General features: G+C 45.6%; 1 protein-coding gene across 1 annotated transcript in view; it reads left to right on the forward strand.

Annotated features, from left to right (window-relative positions):
- LOC309566295 (interferon regulatory factor 4-like) overlaps window positions 1-23,015 on the forward strand; it is a 63,589-nt gene that overhangs the window by 32,385 nt on the left and 8,189 nt on the right. Inside the window, exons 2-7 of the mRNA XM_082271400.1 lie at window positions 482-702; window positions 7,295-7,481; window positions 10,680-10,753; window positions 10,838-10,934; window positions 19,102-19,203; window positions 20,946-21,338. Coding sequence (XP_082127526.1) covers window positions 490-702; window positions 7,295-7,481; window positions 10,680-10,753; window positions 10,838-10,934; window positions 19,102-19,203; window positions 20,946-21,338 — 1,066 coding nt within the window. The 5' untranslated portion in view covers window positions 482-489. The remainder of the gene's footprint in view (window positions 1-481; window positions 703-7,294; window positions 7,482-10,679; window positions 10,754-10,837; window positions 10,935-19,101; window positions 19,204-20,945; window positions 21,339-23,015) is intronic.

Consider the following 23,015-nt stretch of genomic DNA (forward strand, 5'->3'; position numbering starts at 1 on the left):
AAGGGGGGAGGAGACGGACGCTGAGAAGGGACATGAAGGAGCCTGAGGGGGAAGCCGCCGCCTGTCATTCCGGAGAAACAAGGTAAGTAAGCAGGCAGGCAGGCGGGCAGGGGGGAGAGATGTGTTGGTGCAAGTGTCATGGGGGGGGTGCAGGAGATATGGAGGGGCAGGTCCCTCTGAGGAGGGCAGGTCCATCTGTCGCCCCCCCCCCCCCCCGACTGATGGAGCACCAGCCGCCACTGGACAAGAAGGTCGGAATATAGAGTTTCCGGTTTTATTATAGACTTGCTGTTTATTAAACAGCAATATAGACCCTACTGCATGACAAAAGCAAGGAATCCAGAATGTAATTTTCAGGAGAAAGGTCTACTTTAATGTCAGATGATTTAGGGCTGGTCTGTATAGGATGAAGGACTGATGGGAAAAGGACTATAGAAATCTAGATTACCTCCACAATCCTGGTTCTTTTTTGTCTTTTCAGTGTCCTAAATGAGTATAGCTGAAGAATTCAGACGCTTTGTCCAGATGTATCAGAAGCCTGCCCATCCTCTAAGACTAAAAGAGTGGCTGATACTTCAAATCGACAGCGGCAAGTACCCCGGCCTTCGTTGGGAGGATGAGCAGAAGACAAGGTTCAGAATCCCATGGAAGCACGCTTCCAAACAGAACTATAGTGAGGAAGAAGATGCAGCTTTATTTAAGGTACACCAACCCCAGCACTTTAGAAATACCAGATTTTACCTGGACACCACAAAAATAGAAGGTAAACCATGGGTCATGTGATATAGGCCAATGACAGGATCAGAGAAAGATCATGTGATCAGTGCACCAGCACAGGGCAGCTGATAAGGGGGGGTAGCACCGGTGTTCCGTGAGAATTACCTACCCGTGAGAAAAACCTACCCCTCGTCACTTCCGGTTCACGGCACTGTATGTAATGCAGCGGTTACATTAAAACAACTGTGTTGCAATACGAGTGATCTCCGCTCCTGTCCCTGCCACTTCCCTGCTCTCGGCAAGTAAATATAAAAGCGGCGGCGGGTGTATGAAAACATAAATCACGGAGCCGAGAGCCGCTTTTATATTTTCTTGCCAAGAGCAGGGAAGTGACCGGGACAGGAGCGGAGATGACTCGTATTGCCGCACAGCTGTTTTATGTAACTGCCGCGTGGGTAGGTTTTTTTCACGGTACACCGTGATATTTTCATACTAGTGCGCATGCGCACTAGTCCGCTCCTCAGTTGTTCCTTTAGGTATCCGGGGCTGTGAGCATGCGCACTGCTGCGCTGCTCAGCTGTTCCTGGCCGGAAGTGACGAGGGTAGGTTTTTCTCACGGGGTAGGTAATTCTCACGTTACACCGGTCCTCCAGTACAAGGCTCTATAATAACGGTCTCAAAACTGTGGCCCTTTGCATGCCTTTATCTGGCTCTTGGGGCACCATTCCATCCACTGACACCAACAATGGGGCATAATTCCTGTTGTGACACCAACAATGGGGAACTATTCCTCCCATTAATAAAAAAAAAGAGTATAAGTGCAGTGCTAAAATGTAATAACTAAAAATCATAAAAGTCCATATCCACAAAGGTCCATGACGCTACTGCATGCTGGGATGCGGCAGCCATCTTGCTGGTTGGGAATGCTGGATGTTATGTCCAGATATGCGAGCTTACGCCATTAGCATGTGAGTGTTATTCTTTTTATTTAATAAACCTATTTGAGATTTCTACACCATGATGAGTGTCTCTTTTGTCCCTTCATGAGATTTACAAAGCCCCAGTGGAAACATTTGAGAAAGTTGGAGAGGATATATTGATACTGGAGATATCACTGGATTGCTGCCCACTGCATATTTGACCTTTGTTATGAGGGTCTCAATTGGAGGGTAAGAGGCAGCGTGATCGGGTGTTGGTCAACTAATGCTTATTCTACGTAGCTGCACCATAGTATCATTACCTCCTCTGGATATCTCACACAGACCTTTGTGGATACGGACTTTTATCATTTTTAGTTATATTTTAACGCTGCACTTTTACTATTTTTTTTGTTTTCAATGATTTTTATTGAAAATTTTACAAAATACACATAAAATTAGTGCAAAATACACATAAAAATCAGTGCAAAATAACTGTGAGCAGTGGTACATCAGTAGCAAACAACAGCCAACACGGCCCTAGGAGGTCAGCACAATAACATGGTAAAGGCCTATAACCTAAGTAACAGAAAACAGGAACCATAAGGTATCAGGAGAGACCATTACCATGGATAGACAGGTCCTGCTGACCCAAATATTTGGCCCCTCGTGATGCAAACCCAGGGCTAGTGGCAAGATTGTGACCCTGCAGAGTCCTGCCCCAGCCTGAAGCCGGGAACAGGAGTAACAAAGCCGTTAGGAGACATTACCACTGAAAACCTCATATAAGCAGTGGTGAGAAGTTGTACAGAGAGAGAAGTGGAAAGAGAGCCTAGAGAAGAAAGGAGGAAAAAAGAAGAGAAGAAAGGAGGAAAAAAGAAGAGAAGAAAGAAGAAATAGAATCGGACCCAACCCCGTGCCCCGCCCCCCCCTCGAATCTCTCAGGCACCCCCCGTGAGATAGTTAATCCACGATTCCCAAACCTTGTCAAACCCGCACATTTTGTCTTCCAATTGTGCTGTTAACCACTTGCCGACCGCCGCCCGACTATATACGGCGGCGGTCAGCCCCTCACAGGCAGAGTGACGTATCGGTACGTCACTAGCCTGGGAGGGTCTGGGGAGCGAGCACGCGCCGCCGGCGGCGCGCTCCCGCGTGGTCACGCACCCCCCCGCGCGTGTGACCAGCGGTCCTGATGTCCGCCGGTCACTCTGCGATCGTCAGGGGAGAGGGAGAAAGGCAGGCAGCTTGTGTAAACAAGCTGCCTGTCAGTTCTCCCTGTGTAGAGACACTGATCATACGGATCTACTATGTAGAACCGTTGATCAGTGTAACTACACCTCAAGCCACAGCCAATCACAGTTAGAATCACGCCCCTAGGGACACACACAGCCCCTCCCTCTCAAATAAAGTTAACCCCTTCACTGCCAGTGTATTTTTACAGTAACAGTGCATATATATAGCACTGATTACTGCAGTAATGTCACTGGTAACCCCAAAAGTGTCAAAAATATCAGTCAAGGGTCCGATCTGTCCGCCGCAATGTCGCAGTACCGAAAAAAAAATAAAAATCGCAGATCGCCGCCATTACGCGTTAAAAAAAAAAAAAAAAATGACAAAAATCTTTCCCTTTGTTAGTAAACGCGATAACTTTTGCGCAAACCAATCAAAATACGCTTTTTTGCGTTTTTTTTTTACCAAATATATGTAGCATAAAACAAATTGGCCGAAAAGGTTAAAAAATTTTGATTTTTACTTTTTTTTTTTTGGGAATTTCATATAAAAAAAATGTGAAAAATATTGTTATTTTTGCAAAATTGACGCTCTTTTTTTGTTTATAGTGCGTGATAAAAAAAAAAAAAAAAAAAAAAAATCGCACAGGTGATCAAATACCACCAAAAGAAAGCTCTGTTTGTGGGAAAAAAAGGACGTCAAATTCGTTTAGGTACAGCGTCGCACGACCGCGCAATTGTCCGTTAAAGTCAGTGCCGAATCGCAAAATACCCCCTGGTCAGGAAGGGGGTAAAATCTTCCGGGGCTTAAGTGGTTAAGCGCTCGTTAACCATGATCCAGTTCAGTTTGTGCCCAAGTTGCTCAAATGGTATAGTAGGAGACTTCCAGGATCTCGCTATTGTTATTTTCGCTGCAGTAAATATGAACGTAATGAGCTGCCTCTGCACTCTAGTGGCTGCGTCCACCTTTCTGCCCAATAGGGCCTGCTGAGGGGACTTGATCAAATTCACATGTGTGAGAGTGTAGATGGAATTATACACTCTAATCCAAAAGCGTCTGACATTAGGGCATTGCCACCAAACATGAAACATCGTGCCTTCTTGGCCACAACCCCGAAAACACAGAGGGGATGCGCCTGGTAAAAAGGATGCAATCCTGGCTGGTACCATGTACCAACACAGGAGTACTTTATAATTAGCCTCAATGATGGAAGTATTAACTAGAGACCTGGAAGCCTCCTGGGCCATGGCATGCCAGTCCGCCAACTCCACGACCTCCTGGACATCCGTCTCCAACCGTTCCATATAAGGAAGCTTCAGAGGCGAGTCCGCGAGTATATTGTAAATCATAGATATATACCCCCGTAGTTTGTCATATTTACGGCACAAATATTCCATGGAAGTCATGGTGGTCAGGTCGGACAGGTGAGACAGGGACCGCAGGTAATGATCAATTTGTGCAAACTGATAATATTCAGATACAGGCAGGGCATATTTATCTATCAACTGCTGACGTTTGAGGATACCCCTATGGTCACAAAAGTCCGCTATGCGGAGCAGCCCCTTATTTGTCCACCACTGAAAGGATCTGGGGGAGAGACCTGGGGGGAACCCGCTGTTGGTAAGAATGGGGGCCAAGGGGGCGTGCAGGGATTTAAAGCCACGTGTCCTGGACAAGCGATCCCAAATGGCCAAGGAATGAGACAAGGCCGGGCACAGAATGGGAGGGCGATCCCTAGGCGACAGCCACATAACATGTGAGACCGCCAGGCCAGGGACTGAGCTAGCTTCCAACTCCATCCAGGCCGTCGGGGACCCTTCAGAGTGAAATCGCACCAACTGGGACAGTTGTGCCGCATAATAGTAGTTCAGCAGGTCCGGCACCCCTAGACCACCCCTGGCTTTAGGGGTATACAGTGTTCTTTTGTTCACCCTAGGTCTCTTGTTCCCCCAGATAAATGAGAGGATGTGACCCTGAAATTTGAGCAAGTCAGACCGTTTCAGCGCGACTGGCAGAGTGAGGAATAGATATAACACCCTCGGAAGGATGTTCATCTTGACGGAGTACAATCTGCCAAACCATGAGGGGGGCTGAATCGACCACCTGTCCATGTCACCCTTCAGGCGTGTAAACAGAGGAGGGAAGTTCTTCGTGTACAGTGTAGACAAGGAAGGTGTTAAATTAATGCCTAAGTAGGGTAGTGAGTCTGTACGCCATTCGAACTTGAAAGATTTCCTCAGCATCTCCACTGTGCGACCATCTAGGGAGATGTTTAATGCCTGGGATTTCGTTTGATTCGTGTGCAACCCTGAGATATGTGCAAAAGTATCCAGCAGCGCAAATAAGTTGGGTAAGGTCGTGACAGGTGAAGAGACAATGGCTAAAAGATCGTCCGCAAAAAGGACGCACTTGTGCTCGACGCCCCCGCATTCGACCCCCCGGACGTCCGGTGAAGCGCGAATTTTGATGGCCAACGGTTCCAGCGCTAAAACAAAAAGGAGAGGGGACAAGGGGCAGCCCTGTCGTGTGCCTCTACAGATAGGGATAGAGTCCGATGAATAACCCTTCAGCCTAAGTACAGCCCTGGGTGTACTATATAGGGCCCGTAACAGAGTAAGAAAGGGAGCGCCGAAGCGGGTCAACACGTCGAAGAGGTAGTCCCATGACAGGGAGTCAAAAGCCTTATGAATATCTAAGGAAAGGAGAATACCCCTGCAATGGCACACTTTTACTATTTTTTTATTCTTGTTTTTGTCCAGCAATATTGTGCCAGCAACTTAATCAGGTATTGTGTTTAATTTGTAATTATTACCTAGCGCAGCAGATACATGTTTGTTTATTTCTCCCATTGACCCCATCAAAAGGGCACAATTCCTCCCACTGACACCAACAATGGGGCATAACTCCGTCCATTGATACCAACGATGGGCCACCATTCCTCCTGCTGACACCAACAATGGGGCACAATTCCTCCCACTGACACCAAAGATAAGACGGAATGTTTTCCATTGACACCAACAATGGGACGCTATTCCTTCAACTGACACCAACAATGGGGCACGATTCCTTCAACTGACACCAACAATGGGGCACGATTCCTTCAACTGACACCAACAATGGGGCACGATTCCTTCAACTGACACCAACAATGGGGCGCTATTCCTTCAACTGACACCAACAATGATGCGCTATTCCTTCAACTGACACCAACAATGATGCGCTATTCCTTCAACTGACACCAACAATGGGGCACTATTCCTTCAACTGACACCAATGATGGGGCGCTATTCCTTCAACTGACTCCAACAATGGGGCACTATTCCTTCCACTGACATAAACAGCACTAGTCTTCTCACAGACTACAAAGATAGAGCATTTTTTACTCCCACTGGACACCAGGACATTTTCTCCTCCCACTGGCCACAGTCCGGCTTCCTAAAGTCTGAAGGACAGTAAATTTGCCCTTTGCTTAGAAAGTTTAGTGGCTCTGTATGTTCAACGAGGGTCCCACACAGCTTTGTGGCAGTTCACTAGACTGGTGGGAGGGGAGGAGGGAGCAATAACTGGAACCGATTCCCTGTGACTCCCCCTGCATCACAACCATCTTCTCCTCCTCTCTCCTGCTTGGTTCCAGTAATTGTGTCCCCCCCCGCTATTCTAATCACCCTTCCCACAATCAGACCTAACCTTCCTGAAGCTCCAGTCCCCCCATGGACACCTGCTGGGTGTCCATGATGGAGAGTGGCAGGGGGGGGGGGGAGCAGTACACAAGTCATATATACTGGCCCCTTAATTTCTTGAATGAACACTGTAAGCAATGTATAATAATTGCCCCTGTGTTCATTTATAACTGAAGCATAGTAATCTGTGTTTACTATGCTTCAGTTTGTGAATGAAGGATCTTCTGTACAGAACTTTTTTCCTATTCTTTCATTCTGCAGTGCAGCTGAGGCTCCAAAAAAAAAAAAAAAAAGGGATTAAGGAATCTATGTCCTCAATCTCTTAATTCTCTGGCCGTGGGAATGAGTGGTTTGTTCATGCAGCTAGAGCCACCTGGTACTCTATGGGAACGCAGCGGCTCTACAAACACAGCCACAGGTCCTAATTTGACAGGTATGCAGGTGCGGGTAAGCGGCTCAAATGCACACTGTCTGTGTTTGGTACTGTACACCTGCACCCACATGGCTGGGGGGGGGGGGGGGTACTGTCAGAAAGGCTGTACGGGGCTCCATGATTTCTAACAGCAGCCCTGCTCCAGCATTTCATCCTGAGGTTGAATACCAAATTTTTTATTGATGGAACTTGGTACTAAACATATTGAAGCCTTTCTATGTAGCTCTTAAAACATTAAAAAAAAAAAAAGTCCTCAGACAGTTTTGATTTCACCAGTGTTACACTTACAGGTCATATCTCCATCCCTTCTACAGGCCTGGGCGATGTATAAGGGGAAGTTTCGAGAAGGGTCTTCAAAGGCGGATCCTTCTGTATGGAAGACCAGACTAAGATGCGCACTCAACAAGAGCCCTGATTTCCAGGAGGTCCCGGAGAGCTGTCAGGATGGAGGGGAACCCTACAAAATCTACAGGATTGTGTCCGAACCGCAAGACAGTAACAGTAAGCAATTTATAGGAGAAAGGTCCTGTGATCTCACGTGGCTAACCTGAAATCATAGGGAAAACGTATAGAGTGGGGCCATAACATGCTTGGAATAAACACAAGCCTATCTCAGATAATGCTGAACTATGACCAAATACCATATATACTCGAGTATAAGCAGTTTTTTTTATGCTGAAAAAGCCCCCCTTGGCTTATCGAGTCACAGTCTCACTTACCTTTTCCCTGGTCAGTGCACATGCGCGGCCACCGCTCGGGAAAGCCTGTACATGTTAGGCTATTCCCGGGCAGATGGCGCATGCGCGGGGAGTGGTTGGAGCCAGGAGGTGCCATTTTTAAATCTTTTTATTGTTTCAACAAAATTACCAACATACAAACAACTGGTGCGAAAGGTTTACCAAACAGCCTTACCACACACGGCCATTGGCTGAAAAAGCATGCAGGTGTAAGGGGGGGGGGGGTGCCATTTTTAAATGGAAGGCGGAAAGGTAAGTGAGACTCCTCCGCAGCCCCTAAATCCTCCTCCTCCTGTACCATGCCCAACAGCACTGCATCTCCTGTACCATCTGTGCCATGCCTGAACCATCTCCTGTGCCATGCCTGAACCATCTCCTGTGCCATGCCTGAACCATCTCCTGTGCCAGGCCTGTACCATCTCCTGTGCTATCCCTGTACCATCTCCTGTACCATGCCTGAACCATCTCCTGTGCCATGCCTGAACCATCTCCTGTGCCATGCCTGAGCCATCTCCTGTGCCATGCCTGAGCCATCTCCTGTGCCATGCCTGAGCCATCTCCTGTGCCATGCCTGAACAATCTCCTTTACCATGCCTGTACCATCTCCTGTACCATGCCCACAGCCCGGCATCTTCTATACCATGCCCACAGCCCCTGCACAATGCCTGCAGCCCCTGTTTTGGGTCTCGTGGTGGTCCAGTTGGGTCCAGTAGCGGCTGCATTTCCCACCCTATGCTTATACTCTAGACAATAAGTTTTCCCAGTTTTTTTGTGGTAAAATTAGGTGCCTCGGCTTATATTCGTGTCGGCTTATACTCGAGTATATACGGTAGCTGCAAACACAATATTGGTGATTATGTTCAGCCAGTCCTGTGATTCCCTCTGCCTTGACACAGCAGATAACCATGAGAGTTTCACCACTTTTCTCAAGTACTGTTATAGTTAAATTGTTACTAAACCCAGCACTCTGCATTCACTTTATCTGGTCTCCCACAGTACACAGAACATAGAAATGCAATCGTTTTAGTAAATATAAACTGCTAAATACCTTTTCTCATCAGCAGTATATAGTAGTTTTGGGACTCAATGTCTGGATAAAGCTTATAGGAAGAACTTTCATTCTCCTCTGACTGTTCTATAAGGCTGCATGACCCCTGATCCCGTGTCTGGCCCTGTGCTGATCACATGCACCCTCCCAAAAAAACAAAAAAACAAAAAAAAAAAACCACCTTTCTAGCAAACTGAGCATGTGCAGAGTTACCTCCAAGGCTCTGTTCTATCAGCTGATGAATTGGGGACAGTAAAAGTATGGGAGGATTAGAGAAGATAGGATCAAACAGCCTTTTTTTTTTTTTTACACAATGTGCTGGGTTAACCCTTAGGTTCTACAGTGAGTATAACAAGCATGCTTTACTGCATATACAGACATTGTACTATTGTGGGTTTAATAACACTTTAAATTCCAGTCATTATTTTCTATACAGCGGGAAGGGTTAGAAATACGGTCAGGATTTCAATATTGATCATGACCTGGTTGGATAGATTACCATTTTGTCTGACATCCATCACCTAGACATGAAGTCAGAGGATATCCCTGTGGCAGGGGGGCACACAGACAGCAATGAAAACCCTCGCCCACTCTACATAAAGCTGTTCTTAGTGCTTTCTGCATTCCCACCGGGGAGATCTCCCTCATTCCTCTTCTGTCTGACACCCATTAAACAGACAGGAATTTGTGTATTGCTTGAAATCTTTAATGTCATTTGTTTTCTACTCCTTGTGAAAAACATCAATAAAAAATATTAAAACAGAAAAAGACAGGAAGTGAAGGGAAATCTCCCTCATGGGGACACAGCAGTAAAAACCTGATTATGCCTTTACCACTTTCTCTAAAACAAACTTGAGAGTTGGGCTTTAAAGGAGAAGTAGGACCAAAACTTTCTTGGCCCTTCTTCTCCTGGGGATCACAGAAGTGCAATTCCTTCTGACGTCACTCAGGACTCTGGAGAGATACTAACTTTAAAGTCGGGATCCACCCAAATGCCTGACCAGCAAGCTGCCAGCCACTCCTGCCTCCACCTCAGCCCAGCACTGGGCTGAGCAGGGGCAGAGCAGAGACCCTGACCAGTCACCGGCTCTCTGCTCATTGAAGACTGATAACTGAGCAATCAGCGGTGTTTGATAACTCAGTTCTTGGTATGGGGGAGGGGGGGGGGGCACAGATGCAGCATCAGGTTGATGCGGCATCCACCCAGGTATAAATGTTTGTTTTTTGTAATCCTGAACCTCTCTTTTAAAGGATATGGCAGCGTTGCCTTCCTGCCACCTGTAAGATGGTACATGTGCTCTCTCTTTCTGTCAGCAAGCTCCCACTGCTAGATAGACAGCACCCTGCAATGCCATACAGGCCTGATTGGCTCACACTACTAGTCCTCAAAATATTATGAGAAGCTAATAAAAATACATAGAGGAGATATTTAAAGCGAATCTGTGGCCAGGATACGGATATTTAATGTTTACATATTCTTAACAAGCAGAAGCAGTAAACAAGTCCCCAGTGACCTCTGTAACTGCAAGCTTTGCGGATAAATTCATCCTCAAAGTTCACAGCAGCTCTCTTCTCACCCTGTGCACAAGGAGAGGGAATGTCAGTACTTTAAGCTAATCATGTTCTGCTGCTGTCTGAGATTATGGTTACAGGTAGGCTTGGCTCAGGGATTATCAGTGTGCTACACCTTCATTTTCCAAGCACAGACTGGACCTGGAGCTCTAGTGAAGTATACAAGGAGGTCTGTGACCTACCTACCTCCATTGTCTTGGCAAGAGTGCCTAGATCACAAGACTGGCTGAACAAAACTGCAAATGCTTTCGCCCTAAAATTCAGCTTTCATGTTTTTACATTTTCTTTCTTAACAAACCCATTAGAGTAGAGTGGTGTTATGATGGCTCCTTTGTATTACAGATGACACACACAAAGAAAGTTCTATGAGCCCTGCTAATGAACACCCTCCAAGCTCTCCAGAAGACCAACTTCAGGTGATCATTCCTCTAAAATCACATTAATAATATAATATTCTGTACAAGTTGGCATTTTTGTTTTAAAGAATACCTGTCTTATAGATTGTGGAACCAAAGAGAGAAGGATCTTCAGAGAGAGATACTCCACCCAAACTACCGAGGTTGGAAACCCACCAGATCTCGATCTCAACAGATACAGGTGTGTGGGGATTTGTACATTATTATTATTATTATTATTTTTTTTTTTTGGGGGGGGGGGGGTATAATTGAAAGGAAGCAATCATTTTGGAAAATCTTCAGTGATGGGGTTGGTATCCTCCAACAATCCTGTTTCCAGCAGTACAAAACTGATGCTTGTCTAAAGATTTTCCCATAGGTAACATCATAGGTGTGCACAGTCTATTGCTTTCGTGTGTGCACCCCAAAGCTCAAACACATCAAACACACATGCCTGTGTGTATGTGTTTGTGTACATATAAATATATATATATATATATATATATATATATATATATAAATATATATATGTGTATAGGTGTATATATACGTATATATATATATATATATATATATATATATATATATATATATATATATATATATATATATAGGTATATATATATATATATATATAGGTATATAGAAAAGAGCAGAAGAGGAGGCGCAAACACCTAGTGCATTACCCGTGGTCACTGTTGCAAAAAGTTTAATTAAAAAATGCCAAATGCATACTCACAGACGCAGAGATAAAAACATGTTACAAGAATCCACCATGTAAGAACTGGAACAAGTCCTTCAGTCAGGACCGCTAACGCGTTTCGGGGGTCAGGCCCCCTTCCTCAGAGCTGGTCTTACCACGTGCAGATCACAACTATATATGACAACTTTAATTGCATCAATTCAATCACCCTCCCTCCCTCCTCCCCCCAGGGGAAGGTGGGCGGGATCATCCAGTGCTGATATTGGCTCTCTCAGCCTTAGATGGAAGTTAACCCCTTGCTCCTCTTGACCTAGAGAACATATAGCATCCTTCATGAACTCTGTACCCTACAGTGTGCATATGTGGACACATGACCCGTTAGGATGACTGTTATTATTACTTTTACTTTTACTGGTGTGTATGTGTTCCGAGTGGGCATTTATCAACAGGAAGCTGGATGGTTAACAATACTCATGGAGACTGCACACAGTCCGCACATACCCCGCCATGATTGCCGGTCCATGTCCTCCCACTTCACGCTGCAGCGGCATCAGCAGTGTGACTGTCTCCCCCTGTTGCGCACACGTGTCCGCAGCCTCCCGATGCCTCCCGATCGGCATCGGCGTTGGTTCCGGGTCTCAGGACGCTCACACGTCATTCTGCGCCCTGGGACCCGTGTCACCACACTTCCGGGATTGTGATGCGATGTGGGGCCCGCCTCTGCTGGTTGCCGTGGGAACCTGTAAACAATCCCCACACAAAAGTGGCGACCTCTCTTGGGGGAGAAAATGCATTAGGGCTACCAAATGAGCCCGTCCCCAAGAATTTTGAGTCTCAATCAGCCACCCCCTTGGGGGAGGCTACCACTAAAAACAACGACCCCTCAGGGTCACCTCCATCCAAGCCAGCCTCTCCTTTTTTAGGAGAGGGCCTTCCGTCGGGGAACAAAAACAGGCGGAAAAAGTTAAGGCGTACAAGAAGAGGAAGAAGAGGAGGAAAGAACCATAAAAAGAGGGAAGGTGTAACCGAAGGACATGATACCATCAAAATATTTAATCTGTCCCATAAAGTGTTCTCTGAATCAGAACTAACCTTATTACGGAAGGGTCTAAATTTTGCTCCTCCAGCTTCTCCGAATCTTTTTGAACTTTTTGTGGACTTAAACAAGTTCACACGAAATTTGACACTAAAGAGATTCTTTGCTAAAAAGGAGAGCAAAAATACATCTAACAATATTGAGACTCAGGGACCAGAAGCCTTGGAGAGTGAATCATTGGAAGAAGGAGCCATATGTGCTCTAGAGGATCTTTGGGTGGAAGGAGGGTGTGAGGAAGACAATGAAGGTATGATGGAATTTGAAAGATTATGCCAAATCCATATTGGACAGATCAAACACACCTCATTCAAACCGAGGTCAATTTTTCACCCCCACTGGGCCAAGGGCAACTATATATCTACATTTTATGAGATGGTCTATTCGGATTTTGACAAATTATGCCAAAAGGCCAGGGGAGAGTACTCGGCGGCCATGCCTCAAGGTGAACGTGAGGCGCTAAAGAATCTGAAGAAAAACCCTGACTTAATATTCAGGCAGGCCGATAAGGGGGGGGGGCTGGTGGTACAAGATAAGGAGCAATATATGACAGAGGCATACAGGCTGCTGAGTGACTCTGACACATACGAGAAACTACCAGGAGACCCAACAGCCACATACACGGCGGTCTATAAAAAGATGTTAGACCAGGCAGTGGAGACAAAAATCCTCACGAAACAAGAAAAAAGCTTCCTTCTAAGACCCTTTCCAGTCATACCCCACTTCTACCACATCCCTAAAATACATAAGGACGTTTTGAACCCTCCAGGCAGGCCCATAATAGCGGGCATAGACAGCCTCACATGCAATTTGGGGAATTACATAGATTTTTTCCTACAGGATATGGTAGTGCAGTTGCCTTCCTACATACGTGATTCAGGCCATATGCTTGAAGTCCTGACCAACTATGAGTGGCAAGAGAGTTACAGATGGGTCTCTCTGGATGTATGCTCTTTATACACCTCCATTCAGCACGAACATGGGCTACAGGCGGTACAACAATTCTTGTTCCAAAATCAGACATTACATCATACCCAAATAGACTTTCTAATAAGGTGTATCGACTTCACCCTGACGCACAACTATTTCACGTTTGTAGGAGAATTCTACAGGCAACTTAGGGGCACAGCTATGGGAGCCAGGTTCGCCCCCAGTTATGCAAATTTGTTCATGGGTTGGTGGGAACAACAGTACATTTGGAAGAACAACCCTTACGGGGCGAACCTGGTTCTCTTTGCCCGCTACATTGACGATATAATTGTTATCTGGGACGGATCGGATTTGGAGTTAGAGGGATTCTTCCAATACTGCCAGAATAACCCATATGAGATTCAGTTCACACATGTGGTGGACAAGGAAAAATTGATCTTTTTGGACCTAGAACTTAAGGCGGAACCAGATGGACGCATTACATCAAAAACCCACTTCAAGCCTACAGCAGGAAATTCTTATCTGCACGCTCGGAGTCACCATCATCCCAGGTGGATACGCAACGTCCCTTTGGGACAATTTTGCAGGCTGAGACGCACATGTAGCAAACTCGAGGACTTTGAAGAACAGAGCTCTACCTTGTTCAAAAAATTCCAACAGAAGGGATACGATAACCAATGTATAAATACGGCCTATATAAAATATAGGCAGGAATACACTGATGGGAGGGAACCCAGGAGAGGCAGACATAGTCATAAAAAAGAAGACCATCAAGTGACTTTCTGCACCAAGTACAATCAAAAGGCATTTGCTATTAAGAACATCTTGGAAAAGCATTGGGGCATCCTAGAAAAAGACCCTCTACTCTCAGGAGCAATTCCAAAGAAACCTAAGGTTATCTATCGCAGACCGAGAGACTTGAAGAGCGTCATAGCACCTAGTCGAGTTAAACCAGACAAGAAAGAGCTGGCACCAATGTGGAAGACCATCTTCGACCAGAAGGGATCCTACAGATGTGGAGTGTCCAATTGCGGATTATGCCAATATATGTGGCACCGGAAAAAAGAGGTCATGGGGATAGATGGGAGAGTACATGCCACTAAACAGTTTATTAACTGTTCCACCGAGTTTGTGGTATATGGCCTGGTCTGCCCCTGCGGATTTCTTTATGTAGGACGAACCTCACGTACCTTTAGAACTAGGTTTGGTGAACACAAAAGAAACATCCACAAAGGCTTTGACAAACATTCCCTCTCTTGCCACTTCCGGGATGTACATGACAAAAAATCCATAGGTCTGAGAGCCTTTGGAATAGAGTCCATTACAGGCTACACAGATGCCGGCCTTAGGTTCCAAAAGCTGTGCAGTAGAGAAACATACTGGATTCACCTACTGGGTTCTTTAGCTCCCAGGGGATTGAATGAGGGCTTAGACATCTCAGCTGTGATACGTTGATGTAGGCCGCGCGCCTCCCAGTACCGTAGTCATGAAAAAATATAGAGCGATGACGAGATCAGGGAGGAGGGAGGGGGGGGGACGAGGTGGAAGAGATTTCAGGGGTTCACTGAAGAGTTCCTAGTGTTAGGCAGTGACAGCAGTCAGGTTTTCTATTAAATGAGACATCATTTGGGCAGGAGCACCTCGGGTGGACTTGGTCCACAATTCTCTGTGGTTTTTTTTTTTATATAAATTTACTAAATAATATATTTTATATGGAAAGTATTATAATTATAACTGTTATTGTACCACAGCAGACCAATCAAGAAATGGTTTTAATTGTTTTTAGTTGCATCCACATTGGAATGGACTTTATACGGGTTGGATGCATATACAAACTAATGTTTTCCAACTAACCTTAGTCCCATAATTTATACATTTTATATATATTTTATATACTTGTACATATTTTATATACTTGTACATGTGACAGCTATAAGATGCTTGTTCTTAAATATATGCCATGAGGGGAGGGGGAGTGATTATTCAGTGCTCGATACATGTATATGGGTGTGTGTATATATATATACAATTATAGGTATACGCACACAATTCATGTACACGGTCAAGTTATGATTGGAATGAACAGATGACATGTTTATGGATTTCGAGTTCCATTTATACATTCGCCGGTGTGACATCAGGTGTTGAATTAATACCCCCTTCCTAATTTGGGGAGAGGGTTAACACAAAGGGCCTCATATAGGCACCACACTTGGGTGAAGCCTTTCCAGCCATATGATGGTTGTAAAGGGTGGGTGTCACACCGACACCATTGGAGTATATGAGTTTTGTGCACTGAAAGTGAGATCCGGGATTGGCCCCTACACTCATGTGAAGTGGTGGGTATTGGAGGACACTATCCCTGCACAACTAGTCTGTTCAGTGATGAAAAGGGGTCCTCCCACCCCCACGTTTGTTGCTTTTCCTGCAGGCAAACTTACACTAACTTAACACTGTTAGATAACATCTTCGGGGTGCAGTACACCACTGCAGCCGCTAGGTGGCGGCAGCAAATGACAAACGAGTGGGGATTGTTTACAGGTTCCCACGGAAACCAGCAGAGGCGGGCCCCACATCGCATCACAATCCCGGAAGTGTGGTGACACGGGTCCCAGGGCGCAGAATGACGTGTGAGCGTCCTGAGACCCGGAACCAACGCCGATGCCGATCGGGAGGCATCGGGAGGCTGCGGACACGTGTGCGCAACAGGGGGAGACAGTCACACTGCCGATGCCGCTGCAGCGTGAAGTGGGAGGACATGGACCGGCAATCATGGCGGGGTATGTGCGGACTGTGTGCAGTCTCCATGAGTATTGTTAACCATCCAGCTTCCTGTTGATAAATGCCCACTCGGAACACATACACACCAGTAAAAGTAAAAGTAATAATAACAGTCATCCTAACGGGTCATGTGTCCACATATGCACACTGTAGGGTACAGAGTTCATGAAGGATGCTATATGTTCTCTAGGTCAAGAGGAGCAAGGGGTTAACTTCCATCTAAGGCTGAGAGAGCCAATATCAGAAGCACTGGATGATCCCGCCCACCTTCCCCTGGGGGGAGGAGGGAGGGAGGGTGATTGAATTGATGCAATTAAAGTTGTCATATATAGTTGTGATCTGCACGTGGTAAGACCAGCTCTGAGGAAGGGGGCCTGACCCCCGAAACGCGTTAGCGGTCCTGACTGAAGGACTTGTTCCAGTTCTTACATGGTGGATTCTTGTAACATGTTTTTATCTCTGCGTCTGTGAGTATGCATTTGGCATTTTTTAATTAAACTTTTTGCAACAGTGACCACGGGTAATGCACTAGGTGTTTGCGCCTCCTCTTCTTCTCTTTTCTATGTACCCGTTTTGGAGTTCCCTGCCTTAGGAGAGCAGCACGCCAGTCTTCCCATTCGGAGTGAGCGCTGGGCTGAATTTTTGTACTTTTATATATATAGGTATATATATATATAGATATATGTGTGTGTGTGTGTGCAACTCATAAAAGAATATCATCAAAAAGTTCATTTATTTCAGTAAATCAATTCAAAAATTGAAACTCATATATTATATATAGATGTGTTACACGCAGAGTGATATATTTCAAGTATTTCTTTCTTCTAAATTTAATGATTATGGCTTACAGCTAGTGAAAACCCAAAATTCAGTATCTCAGAAAATTAGAATATTACATAACACCAATAAAGAAAATAGGATTTTTGACTTTGCGTAAAATCCATTTCTCTGATGTTCATTGACGGACACAGCTCCTGTCATTCTTGACCATTGGGTTCTGCTGCCCCCTACAGGAGTAGGACACTAGGCAGAAAAAAAATCTGGCTATACTCATGGGCAGTCCCAGGGGGTATACTCTCTTTTCCTGCTATAGTCACTCAGTTTTGTTACAAGCAGTGTCAGGAGAGTAACCCCACAGAGGGTTGGGTGCTGTGTCCATCAATGAACATCAGAGAAATGGATTTTACGGTAAGTCAAAAATTTCTCTTTCGTTCATTGACGGACACAGCTCCGTCATTTTTGACCATTGGGACATCCCAAAGCAGTGTCAAACATGAGGGGTGGGAAACAGCAAAAAATTCCCAAGGCTAAAGTAGCCAAACAGGCGACAGGGCTCAACCAAAACAACTGGAGCCCACCTGAAAAAAACAATACACCCTCAAAGAGGATCAGGTCCTCTTAATAACAGCCTGCAAAACCTTGCGGCCAAAGGAAGCATCCGCAGATGCCAACACATATTATAAAACTTTGTAAAAGTGTGCACCGACGACCAGGTGGCTTCCTTGCAAACCTGCGTCACTGACGCTTGATGACAGAAGGCCCAGGAGGCACTGAGTGCCCTAGTAGAGTGCGCCTTAACAGGGAAAGGAGGAACCTGACCTTTGATGGAATAGGCCTGAACCACCGTCTGTCTGATCCATCTGGAAATGGTAGCAAAGGAAGCGGAGAACCCTTTGTGAGGTCCATCTGTGAGCACAAATAGGGAGTTTGACTTCCTAAAAGACTCCGTAGCTGCCAGGTACACCCTAATCGCCCGGACCACATCCAAGGCATGCAAGGCAATTTCCTTCGGATGTTTAGGCCTGGGACTCAGGGAAGGCAACACAATGTCCTTATTCAAATGAAAGTCAGAGACCACCTTAGGAAGAAATGACGGTCAAGGGCAAAGCACCACCTTATCCTTGTGAATCACCAGATAAGGTGAACGACAGGATAACGGCCCCAGTTGCGACACCCTGCGCACAAGGGACAGCCACCAAAAAGGCCCCCTTTAGGGACAGTGTAAGCAGGGGAATCTCCAGAATATTTTCAAAGGCAGGCTTCTGGAGAGCTGAAAGCACCAAACTAAGATCCCAATGGAGCCCGCACTGGAGGAACCAAATGGTGGACACCCTGAAGAAAGGTACCCACCAGGGAGTGTGTGGCCAAAGGTCATTGGAAAAAGATAGCAGCTTTCAGCTCATTTGCATTGTTGGGTCTGGTGTCTCTCATCTTCCTCTTAACAATACCCCACAGATTCTTTATGGGTTTTAGGACAGGCGAGTTTGCTGGCTAATCAAGCACAGTGATACCATGATCCTTAAACCAGGTATTGGTAGTTTTGGAAGTGTGGTCAGGTGCCAAGTCCTGCTAGAAAATGACACCAGCATCTCCATCAAGCTGGACAGCAGAGGGAAGCATGAAGTACTCTAGAATTTCCTGGTAGAGGGCTGCGCTGACTTTGGACTTGATAAAACACAGTGGACCAACACCAGAAGGTGACACGGCTCCCCAAATCATCACAGACTGTGGAAACTTCACACTGGACCTCATGCAACTTGGATTCTGTGCCTCTCCACTCCTCCTCCAGACTCTGGGACCTCGATTTCCAATTGAAATTCAAAATTTTCCACATTCTTTTATGATTTGGGAAGCCAGTTTGGCATCTTCACACTGGGCACTGAATGACCTTGTCCCGGGACTGCTCCCAGGTATGTATTTAGGGGTTTGCCTAGAGTTAAGCTTTACTTTTAATGGGTTGGCAATTCAGCCATTTCCCACAATGAGGACTTGTCTCTCCAGTGCTTTAACAATCAAGACTCCTATGCTGGAACTGCTCATTTTTACTTTCATTAATTCAATTACTTTTGTTCCCCTGATAAGGTGCATCAGGTGCACTCATTATGAAGGACCCCAATAGTGACCATAAAGTGGCAGAAATACCAGAGCAAGATGCGTTTGTGCAACTGTCATCTTCGTCCTCAGGTCAGTACCTCACCTTTGTTGTCATTGGCTGTGGGCCTGACATATGTGGATATTCACAACTGTTGTAAAGTAGCATCTTTACCTGTGTTTAAACAGGTACAGCAAATTAGTCATTGCATTTCTGATTGGCTGAATGTATCAAGAGTTTTGTTAGATGGAAAGCCCACATAGGAGCAGTGGCGGCTGGTGTATTGGGGGCGCCGCCCCCCCATCCATGCGTCCGGCCCCCTAATCTACATGCAGGGCGCCAGACGCATGGAGTTAAATGGGGCTTTTTATTTATTTTTTTAGCCATGTGACGAGAGCCAGTGGCTCTCACAGGCTAAAAAAAATGGTGGGCTCGGGGTGCCGAGCAGTGCGCCCTGAGTCCACCCACTTGTGTGACAATAGCTAATGAATATTCGCTATTGTCACACGGATCCGCCTCCTGGCCAATCAGAAAGCGGGTCCTGAGACCTATTTCCTGATTGGCAGAAAGTAGAAGCCATGCCATTGGGCATGGGGGAGGAGATGCTTCTACTGAGGTGGAAAAAGCCCAAGCTGAAGCTGCCGCCGCCGCCGAGGGTGAGTGAGCCGTGGGGGGTCCTGGGGGGCGGGTCCGGGGTCCTGGTGAGCGGCCTGGTGGGGGTCGGGGGGGGGGTGAAGGATGGTGCAGTCCGTCTGCCGCCCCCCCTGGCCCATGGAGCACCAGCCGCCACTGCATAGGAGCTATTTGTCAAATGACTTTGGATAAAGTGAAAGTAAAGTCCCCTTTTTAACTTACCTGTAGTAAGGCTTACCTGTAGGAACATTGAATATCTCCTAAACTCCCTTTATAGCTGCAAAGGGTGGGCCAACTCAATATTGAACCCTACAGACTAAGACTGGGATGTTATTAAAGTTCATGTGCGTGTAAAGGCAGGCGTCCCAATACTTTTGGTAATATAGTGTATGTGTAATGCGCTGTTTAAATTGATGGTGCTATATACTGTAAGTGATGGTGCTATATACTGATATACTGGTATAAATAAATAAATACATTTTTAAATCTGTAGCTTTAATTGTGGCTATATTCACACTAGCCAGCATGGTAAAACACAGTGTTCACTATGCGAGCAGCTGACAATGTGAACCTTGGCAGGGAGCGGTGCAACACATCGTACTGCTTACTTTTTTTAACTTTATTTGAGTGACACTGAGATGTAAAAAAAGCATAAAAAGATGGGAAAATAACAATTTTATTTGAAATAAAGAAAAATAGGAATTGGTAGTGTTACAAAATGCTGTTCAATAAGGCTCCATTCACATATAGGCCGTTCTGAAACATCGCAAGTCGCGGGATGCCCGAGCGATTCCCGTGACTTCCAATAGCACCCCAAATGCGGCGTGTTTTTGCTGCGATTCTCACCGACGAATCGCGTAAAATTGCGCAAACAGAATCGCGGAACGCCTGACGCCCAAAATAAGTTCTTGTACTTCTTTTGAGCATCGGGCGTCCCGCGATTCTGTTTGCGCTATTTTACCGTGATTCGTTGGGCGACAATTGTGGCAAAATAGCGCCACGTTCGGGGTGCCATTGCAAGTCACGGGAATTGCTTGGGCGTCCTGCGACTTGCAATGGTTCGGAATCTTTGGCAGAATCGTGGCAATTCTGCCTGCAATCCGAAAAGCCTATATGTGAATGGAGCCTAAGGGTGAACATGTACTTTAATCTTTGATTTTTGTTATGGTTTACTGTATTTTTTCTTTTTTTTTTATGGCAGACTTCTGGCTTCACATACGCCTGTACTACCAGGGCAAACTGGTGACTGAGGTCACCACACAAACTGCAGAAGGTTGCCGCATTGCCTCCCAGTCATCATGCCAGTGGAATTACAGCCCGTATTCACCTATCCTGTTGGAGGAAATCCCTTTCCCTTCTCCTCAAGAAGTGATGGGTCTCCTGAAACCTGAGGTCTACCAGGTGCTCAAAAAGCTGCTTCGGCACCTGGACAAAGGGGTGCTACTGTGGGTGGCACCTGAAGGGGTGTTTATAAAGAGGCAGTGCCAAGTACGAGTATACTGGAGTAGCCCCTCAGCCCCGCACAGAGATCAACCCAACAAATTGGAGCGAGAGAAGACCTGCAAGGTGCTGGACACAGTACAATTCATGACAGGTGAGTAGCTGACCTAAAGGGAAACTGTAATGGTTTAGGCTCAATTTTAGGCTTTTTTTCTAAATTGTTTTTAAATTGTTTGTGCGTGTATGTAGATATATACACTCATTGGCCACTTTATTAGGTACACCTTGCTAGTACCGGGTTGGACTCTCTTTTGACTTTAGAACTGCCTTCATTCTTCATGGCATAGATTCAACAAGGTGTTGGAAACATCCCTCAGAGATTTTGGTCCATAGTGACATGATCACATCACGCAGTTGCTGCAGATTTGTTGGTTGCACATCCATGATGCCACCACATCCCAAAGATGCTCTATTGGATGAGATGTGGTGAGTGTGGAGGCAATTGGAGTACAGTGACCTCAATGTCATGGTGAAGAAAGCAGTGGTGATGATTGGAGCTTTGTGACATGGTGCATTATCCTGCTGGAAGGAGCCATCAGAAGATGGGGACACTGTAGTTATAAAGGGATTGACATGGTCAGCAACAATACTCAGGTAGGCCGAGGCGTTTAAACAATGCTCAATTGGTACTAAGGGGCCCAAAGTGTGCCAAGAAAATATCCCCCACACCATTACACCACCAGCCTGAACCATTGATAAAAGGCAGGATGGATCCACGCTTTCAACCATGCCATGTTCAAAGTCACTAAAATCCCCTTTCTTTCCCATTTTGTTGCTCAATTTAAACTTCAGCAAGTCATATTCACTACGTCTTGATGCCTACATGCATTGAGTTGCTATCATGTGATTGGCTGATTGGCAGTTTGGGTTACCAAGTAATTGAACAGATAGACCTAAATAAAGTGGCCGGTGAGTGTATATACACAGTTGTGCTCAAAAAGTTTGCATACCCTGCCAGAATTTGAGAAATGTTGGCATTGATATTCAAAATATGACTGATCATGCCAAAAAAACTCTTTTATTTAAAGATAGTGATCATATGAAACCATTTTATTATCACATAGTTGTTTGGCTCCTTTTTAAATCATAATAACAGAAATTATCAAAATGGCCCTAATCAAAAGTTTCCACTCCCCTGGAATGTTTGGCCTTGGTACAGACACATAAGGTGACATGCACAGCTTAAAATGGCAATTAAAGTCTAATTTCCCACATCTGCGGCTTTTTAAATTGCAATTAGTGTTTGTGTATAATTAGTCAATGAGTTTGTTGGCTCTCACGTGAATGCACTGAACAGGCTAGATACTGAGCCATGCAGAGCAGAAAAGAAATTTCAAAAGACCTGCGTAACAGGGTAATGGAACTTTATAATGATGGAAAAAGGATATAAAAATATATCCAAAGTCTTGAATATGCCAGTCAGTACTGTTCAATCAAGAAGTAGAAAATTTGGGGATCTCTTGATACCAAGCCAAGGTCAGGTAGACCAAGAAAGATTGCAACCACAACTGCCAGAAGAATTGTTCGGGATACAAAGAAAAACCCACAGGTAACCTCAGGAGAAATACAGGCTGCTCTGGAAAAAGACAGTGTGGTGGTTTCAAGGAGCACAATACGATGATACTTGAACACAAATCAGCTGCATGGTTGACTTGCCAGAAAGAAGCCTCTACTGCCACAATGCCACAAAAAAGCCCAATCACAATATGCACAACAAAACCTTGATATGCCTCACAGCTTCTGTAACACTCTAATCTAGGGTGACGAGACC

Source organism: Pelophylax lessonae, assembly GCF_965119305.1.
Source record: "Pelophylax lessonae genome assembly, chromosome: 11".
Classification (NCBI taxonomy): Eukaryota; Metazoa; Chordata; class Amphibia; order Anura; family Ranidae; genus Pelophylax; species Pelophylax lessonae.